This window comes from Pseudomyrmex gracilis, unplaced genomic scaffold, assembly GCF_002006095.1.
Source record: "Pseudomyrmex gracilis isolate BER0280 unplaced genomic scaffold, ASM200609v1 scaffold_351, whole genome shotgun sequence".
Taxonomy (NCBI): Eukaryota; Metazoa; Arthropoda; class Insecta; order Hymenoptera; family Formicidae; genus Pseudomyrmex; species Pseudomyrmex gracilis.
Genome location: NW_018020935.1, coordinates 57,728 through 66,159, shown reverse-complemented (window position 1 = coordinate 66,159; position 8,432 = coordinate 57,728). Strand labels below are relative to the sequence as shown.

Sequence of the window (8,432 nt, the reverse complement as noted above, 5' to 3'; positions counted from 1 at the left end):
GCTTACAGTAGCTAAATGTTAATATTTGCGACCTGCAGCACAACGCACAACATCCGTCTTGCGCAAAAAAGTTTTCTGTGTGTTTTTTTTATTTTTTTTTTTTTTTATTATATATTACACGCGTGAGGGAAAAAATGCTGGCGAAGCGCCAAAAAGGCTCGTTTCGTGTAAATAATTACATTTCGCGAAATCACGAAACATCACAATCGCGAAACTTGATCGAGCATTTTCAATGCCACTTTAAGAACGAACGAACGAACGAACAAACAAACAAACAAACAAAAATCGTAATGTATAACGTTCCGTGTTTCTCGTTCTTGACGTTCGAACATTTCGGGAGGGCAACCCTAATGATTCATCTTGTTCCACATAATCGATCATTCTATCCGAGCGAGCGATCATTCCGTCGGAGGCACAATCCGCAACACACGCATCCCGGGAGAACAAAGACAGAGAGGAAAAGACGCGAAGAAAGGAAGATGTGAAGAAAGAAAACGTCAAGATTACGGAATTGAAATAATCTCCTCGGAGACCGTTTCTCTCTTTTGTCCCGTGTCGCGTCCCCTCCTCCTACTCGTATCTATCTATACACATATCTACCGATCGGAGGTTGACTTGCTTCTTCGTTTCTTTACCTTTTACAGGTAAGGAAATTAAAAAAAAAAAAAAAAAAAAAAAAATACACAGAGTGTTTTTGCGGGATTTCGTTAAGTCATAACATTTTTAGACAACACACACTCTCATCTGAATCTACTTCTACCCGCGCTGTCACTTTGCTATTTTCCAAACGAAACTTAGGATCTCTTTGGGTTTGTGGACTAACGTTCTGTCTCTCTCTCTCTCTCTCTCTCTTTTTCTCACACACACACACTCTCTCTCTCTCTCTTTCTTTCTTTTTCTTTTTCCCTTACGTCTTTCCATCTCGTTCTCCATAAAGGACGAACCCTCGTACACACGTATCCGGGATTTCGTTGTCCCAGCCCTTACAGTCGCTGCTCCCCTCCTCCTCTCCTTGTCTCTGAGTTTCTGGGCCGAGCGTATCCGCGAAAGAGGGTTCCAAACGCAGATCGAGGGATTGGTTGGGATGAGGGCGAGGAGTGGGGCTCCGGGTTCCACGGAAAAAGCCTTAGGTATATTTTTACGAGCGGAGAGAGAGCCATAAAAGCCGTGGGAGTTCCTTGTCCGTTCGTTCTTTCGTTCGTTCGCGTTCGTCCGTCGATTAACTCTCTTCCTCATGGGGGTACGGGTATAGAGCCGCGCTCTCCGGCCGGCTACAATCCTTATTGTCGTATATTTTTCGAGCCCATATAACACAGACGGCTAGTGCGAATAGTCGTTGGTTGTGTACGACTACCGGTCGCTCTCACTTGTTCTCGTTCTCTCTCTTTCTTTCTCGCGTGCGCACTTTTTTTTTTTTTTTCTGTCGACGCACCTCGTATACAATACACGGCTCTTGAGGGGATGGCAACGTCCCTCAGGTTCATCCACGCACGCACGCACGCACACACACATACGTACACAAATGCACACATCAGTCGTTTGCTCTCTAATCCTTTGACGTACTTCGAGACAACCTTACAGAGCAGTTTTAATATCATGTAATTTCAAAATTCAGACTTCAACAGACACTTTTCTCTCGTCCTTGTTATATAATTTTGCATTAGCTTTGCGGTTGAAAAAAAATTTATCACAAGATGATTTGATCGGAAAGTTATTGGCAAATCAAAATCCGGTAAACCACAAAAATTGCTTACACAGCGCACAATTCAGTTTGAGTAAAAGGATTTTTTTTAATATTTTAATGGGGTTTAAGTTATCGGAATTCGCATTCGAATCTTCTTCTGTCTGTGAACTATATAAAATAGATGTAAAAAACTTTTGTTATAATTTTTGCTCTCCAAAACCGAGAGAAACAATTGCAAAACTCGAAGATACAGCGGTGATCTGCTCGCGACGTCGCTGATTCGGAGGAAGTGCACGCTCATTGCCGTACACACGGGACAGCAGATTTTTATCTCTCAACTTTAGGCAGATCTTCGTTATGCAAAGATAGAAAAAAAAACAAACAGGCGCATTAGGAGGCGCGCAAGACAAAGAGCCGGGATAGATTCCGGCCGCTCGACATCGCGTTCGACTTTTTTTTTTGTTACGTAGTGGGGACATAAACTTATTGATATACGATCGAAATCAATGACGTACGAGCGATCACCACTGTGTGCACCGCGCGAGTAAATCTTCATCCGTCGCTGACTTCAAAAAAAAAGAAAACAATCAAAAATTGAATCGCGAATTGAAAACCATATTTCAAAACGCGATATTTCAGCGTTTCGCACAGGTGTAGAGAAATAACCTCCGTATATTTCTTTCGCTCCGAACGACAGAGACACATACGGGAGATTATTATTTTTTTTTCGTGTTCACACAATTCGCGAGACACGCGATGGAAACGCATCGAACCTTCCCGCTCAAAGTCATAATCGCGTTTTCATCGCCGAGTTTTTTTTTTTTTTTTTCCAGAATTTTTATCCTCCGTCTCGAAAATGGCACATTGCGTATCACGAAGTAAGCATATCGAGCAGCACGCGTAAATGCATAAATTAATTTATATTCGCGCGTGATCATCTTTTCTCGAAAGATGAACGCTCCGGAGTATTTAATATGTCCGGGAGTGCGTGCGGTTCGATTCACGCTCGTGAATTTTCTGCGAACGAACGAATGAATGTGTGAAGGAGCGCTTCGCCGCTATTGTGCGTAACAGCTTCATCCCCGGGGGTCCGACCCTTCAGCAATCATTTTTCAGCGGTGCACGGAAACCAAGACGAATCCCGGGGCCGCGCGCGATTCTGGACAGGATCTCGCGCGGTTCTTCGCTGTTGAGAGTCGGTCTTTCTCGAACATTTATTAACAGGAGAGCCCGAGAATAAAATTTCTGCAAACGAGGAGTGTAACCCACGCGCCGTTTTTCTTTTCTTTTTTTTTTTTTTTTTATTTATTTATTTTTTCTTTATTTTTTTTTACTTACACGCATATTATCATATATACATATATAAAACGGAAAAAATTTAAAAAAATACTATATCTCGACGTATCTATAAAATATCATAGAAATTACACAGGCGTAGTAGGAATGAAATTTTATTTTTTCTCGGTCTCTCTCGCCCGTTTTAGATCAGCCATTTTCACCGCGCGCTGCTTTCTCGTTTAAGCCCGGATTACGCAGCGCTTTTTTGCACCGGGATCTGGTGCACTTTTTTCTTAACCCTGCGTCACGCTCGATCGAATTTTTCCATGTCATGCGCGACGCGCCCGGCAGATATGCGTTTCTTAATGAAAGGGCATGGTGAAAGAGCCGGTTCAAGCCAAAATTTTTAGGATGGCTGGTAATAACGCTTATGTGTTCATTTTTGCACAAAATTGTTCTTTTAACCCCTTTTTCTCCTCTCTAAACGTTCATTTAAACAAGCATCAAGTTGTTGCAACGTCGCGCCTTTGCAACAACTTTCGTCAAGAGTTTAGAGTCCTCCCAATAGAACTTTTCGCAGAAGACTTATCACATGTTTAAAATCGTCAATATTCAATATCGTTGAGATAAGGTCAAATTATATAAACTTTTAATACGCTTAGCATATTTACTTTCAAAAGTTTTTTTTCAAGATATATATATATATATATTCTAACCATATATATATATTCTCTGCAGATATGTGTGCATCTAATGTGCATATATATATACTTACTTACAACATATACATAAAGTATATGTATTTTATAAAATAAAATAAATCAATAAATATGTATAAATAAAATAAATAAAATAAAATCTCTCTATTTGTTTTTTGATATAGAAACAAAAAAAAAACAAAATATAAAACATTTAAGAGATAAATTTCGATTTTATCAACAAATATTATTTCGCATTTCCTGGCGAGTCGAATATTAGTGTTCTAATTTGAAAAAAAAAAAAAAACGCACGTGAATTCTGTATATGCATTGCAAATAGCGAAACTCCATAGCCATTGTCCTCTCTCTGTTGCAAAAAGATATATATAGTCGTACATCTGCCGGATAATCGCACGTGACATATACATACATACATACATATATATATATATACACGTATACACGCGGAGTGGCTCTTTTTTTCCTCGGGGCAGGGGCCGAAAAAAGCGTCGTGCGATCCGGGTTTTAAAGCCGTGCGTGAATCCTGAAACCCGCATCAGAGCCGCGCACAGTGACTCCATATACCCCATCCGCTTTCACAGGGAACAAGAGAGAAGGAAGAAGAGAACAGAAAGAGAGAGAAGTACAAAGAGAACTCCTTTTCTCTCTCTCTCTCTCTCTTTTTCTACCTTTCTCTCTCCTTTGCTCGAATGATCTTATCAAATAGAACCACGAACGTGTCTTCTCTGAATCTCATCGCACATCCAGGCGAGCCGATAAGCAAGGAGTTATCGGTTATCTTTCGATGATGACCGGGTTGAATCGACGTTATATGTACTCGCGATTGATTTTTCTTCTCTCTCTCTCTCTTTCCCTTCTTATTCTTCTCTCACAGTTCTCGTGTGTGTGTCTGTAATCCCTTTCTCGTCAGTTAGGAACATACGGCGCTATTTCGCCGTCGTCAGATACGCACTTCCGTTCAACGAAATCGAAACGTAATTCCGCAAGAGGGAGTTAACTCTGTCCGGGAGTAGCGATAGCGATATCTCGCACCGCCTCGCACAGCAAGGAAATGAATTGCTTAAATGTTCATTAAAGTAACGATGTTAATTAGGAAGCGGAACGGGCGAGAGGCTTAAAAAAAAAAAAACGTCGAGATACCTTCGACGAATTCTACGTATGTTTCAATCGATCGTCTCGAGAGAACAGAAAACTGAACTCCTTGATTGTGAGACCCTTTTCCGAGGCCCCCAAGGGAATTTTACTACCTTCTGCCGGAGCAACACTCGTTGGTTCGCGTCATTAACCTTTCGCCGATTCCGTCATCATCCCGCGGGCCGCTTCTTGCGCCTCACACAATAGTTCTCTCGCACTTCCATCATCATCTGACATACTCTTCGGAAATTATTTCTTAATTACGGTTACACACACAATGAAAGTCAAAGTTGTTGTCAGATGTGGAAGAATGCGGCATACACTACACTCATTAAAATGTTATTAAAATATTTTCGATACCATTTGACACCTCGTACAGATTTTATACTCGCTACGTACGAGGTCGATAAAACTGAATGTTTTGGAAAAAACATTACGGTTGAAAATATATAAATGAGTACTTAATTATCTCTTTGTTATTACAGTACTCGGTTAAAAATAGCGTTTTGGCATCTCGGTTTGTTAAAATATGCATTTGAACAAAATTATAACGTAAACGAATTTTTCGCTCAATTCGCGTCTAATTCGCGGTGTGTTGTTTCGATCTCGCCGAACGGTCTCGGACCTTTCTCACAAAAAAACAAAGAACGTCTCTCTCCTGTCGCATATGAACTATCTCACACGCTTAAACGATACACAGCATACTTGCAAATATTCAAATTTTATACATTACACGATATAGGCTTTTCTCAGTCAGTAATAAGGGCGCTCTAGCTCGTACATGTACAAAATGACCCGGCTGCGAACGGCGGCGCTTGGCGACACGCGCACACACACACACATACATACATACATACGCGCGCGCGCGCGCGCGCACACACACGCACACATCCAAACGAACGCGAATCCATTCTCGAGCGGAGATCCCGAGGTCATCGATGTTTCTTCAGGGATTAATATTATTTACAAATTTTTTTTTTAAAGCGTCGTACGTTCTCTCTACTGGTGAATGAAATTGCGCCGCACAGTCGGCGAAAACCGACCTCGCCAGAGCGAGTCCCGCTCGCACACAACTCTTCCCGGACACTTAATCTGACCGCGCCGTCCGTTTCCGGGCCGCTCTTGTACATTACTATACATATACATATACATATATATATATATATATATATATGTTAATAATTTGAGGCAGTTTACGTCACTTGTTTTTTTTTAAGGCCGAGTTAATAATAGTAGTGAACTATAAAGATTGCATGCGCGTGGTGTGCACTATCGCTCGGCCACAGCGGACAGGCAGCTTGCTTATGAAGATACGAGGAACAATGAAAAGGGGAATGGCGAAAGACGAAAGAAAGGATATAACGCGTGGATATCTCGTTCAATAAGGGAAGCACAGGTGGTGGTTCTTGAAAATCTGACGATTTTATTTTACGAAACGGAAGCATTCACGTTCGTCTCTCCTTTCGTCGAAAAAAAAAAAAAAAAAAGACTAACGGTCTTCATTCGAGACTTTGAGTCGGAAACACGTCGAAACTTTTCCTCACAACGACGCGCGTCACGAACGAACTCATTTTTCACCCCCAATCCACGAAGTCCGACGACGTCGTCCAAAGAAGCCTTTCCAAAGACCGTGACGCGTATTACGACGTTTTTTTTTTTTTTTCTGCGCGTGAATATCGGTTCGCGAGACTTAACGGAGACTTAAAGCTACGAACAAAAAAAAAAAAAAAAAAAAAGAGACGTTGAAAAATTCCCGATTTTTCGTAGAAAATCGAGCACATCGTATAAATGTTTGTTCTGCTTTTGCAAACGCGTGTTTGAATGTTCGATCAATCTAGTAACATCAACGAATATTATATATGTCAAAAATATCGTCATAAAAAAAAATAAAAATAATAACTTGTACATAGCAAAATATTATTGTCTTTAATTTTTAACAGTTTTTTAAATTGACACGCGACGTTTGAAAAACGAGAAACGCCGTGCTCCAATTCTGTCTTTTTTTTTTTTTTTTGACTCAATGTTTTGTCAATCTTCATCAAGTTTGCGCGTGTAATTTAACGTCTTTTGTCCTGATGATAAGAAATCGAAATTCAAATGCGAAAAATAAAAATCGCGATCTCTCGGTCGAGACTCAAGTCGCGTTTATATACGTAAACCCTCGGCTCGCGCATAATAAACGCTAATCTTGTTATTCACGCGTGAGCATTCAATATCGCGTAACCACCCGAATAATACCTGGATGCCGTCTAACTTTGCGGCAGGAGAGCGTGATAGCTTGGCGTTTCGTAGAAACTAGCGGCGGCCTGAAGAGCGTGTAAGGAAGTCGCGTGATGCCTGTGTATCGTGCTGGCGTATACGCTGGATACACCGGTCGTGGCCGATACGCCATTGGAAGCACCGAAAATTGATGTGGATGAGGAAGATGATGATGACGTTGAGAATGATGACGAGGAAGAGGATGCCTGTTGGCCGATATGCGAGGCCGTCCGCGAAAGCAACGTCGCTGACGGCCGTCTATAGGGATGATGCGCGACCGCCGAAACCAACGACGTAGCGACACGATGGTGGCTGTTCGAATTCGAGCTCGTGGCCGCTATGTTACTGTACGCCTGCTGATAAGTCTGACGTAAAATGCCAGAAATCGACGCAGATGTCGGAGACGTGACCGATGACGAAGAGGAGGAACTTCGGTCGCTTTGGTGATGGAGCTGATGAGCGGTAGTGGTGGTGGTACGCTGCTGCTGTTGGCGATGCTGGTGACTGTTAGCGCGCATCGCGCGAAAGTAATGCTGATAAATACCTGATATGACCGCTTTCTCATCGGCGGAGATGAGATCGGCGGTACCGGAAGCCGTTGGTGTCACAGATCGTTGTTGCGATTGTTGCTGAGTGTGATGCTGCGGCTGCGGCTGCTGCTGCTGCTGTGGCTGCTGATGAGCATGAGTATGATTCCTGTGATGGTGATGGTGATGATGATGACCCGGCTGCTGTTGTTGCTGCTGCTGCTGGATATGATGACGCCGCTGTGATTGCTGCTGCTGCTGCTGCTGTTGCTGCTGAGACAACGTGGCCGCGACGTTGAGCGCCGCGCGATATGACACCGCCGTAACGGCGGACATCTGACCGCTCGTGGACACGAGGCCTCCGGTGTCGGGCTCCGCAGCGACCGTGGACGATACGATCGACGTCGCTGGCGACACGACGGAAGTGGACACGACGTTGGAGGACACGATATTGTTATTCGACGGCGGCACAACCGTCGTCGTGGCAGAGGAAACCGCGGCCGCGCTTGCGACGGCTGTCACGGCTGTAACACCGGCTGCTGATGCTGTTGCGGCGTTCCTGCGACCGCTTCTACGGGAAGCGGCAATAGGCGCCGTTGCTGGCGCCGCCGGCGGTGGTAGATTATTGACGAAGGGACTCCTCCTCTCGCGCTCCGCGCGTCGATAGTAGCAAGGATGGATCATGAGGAGGGGTTCGCCGCCGCCGGGGGGCGGTTTAGCCTGACTCGGCAGCTCGTATTCGACGCTGCAGTCCACGTGAAGTGGTTGCGAGTAGTCCTTGTACTCCTGCACTTTGTAGCTGTTGATCGCCACGGCGGCGGCCGCGGCGGT

At 43.7% G+C, this 8,432-nt stretch overlaps 1 protein-coding gene across 1 annotated transcript in view; it reads right to left on the bottom strand.

Moving 5' to 3' along the window:
- Positions 1-4,509: 4,509 nt before the first annotated feature.
- LOC109860223 (centrosomal and chromosomal factor-like) overlaps positions 4,510-8,432 on the bottom strand; it is a 4,278-nt gene continuing 355 nt past the window's right edge. Inside the window, exon 2 of the mRNA XM_020439162.1 lies at positions 4,510-8,400. Coding sequence (XP_020294751.1) covers positions 7,065-8,400 — 1,336 coding nt within the window. The 3' untranslated portion in view covers positions 4,510-7,064. The remainder of the gene's footprint in view (positions 8,401-8,432) is intronic.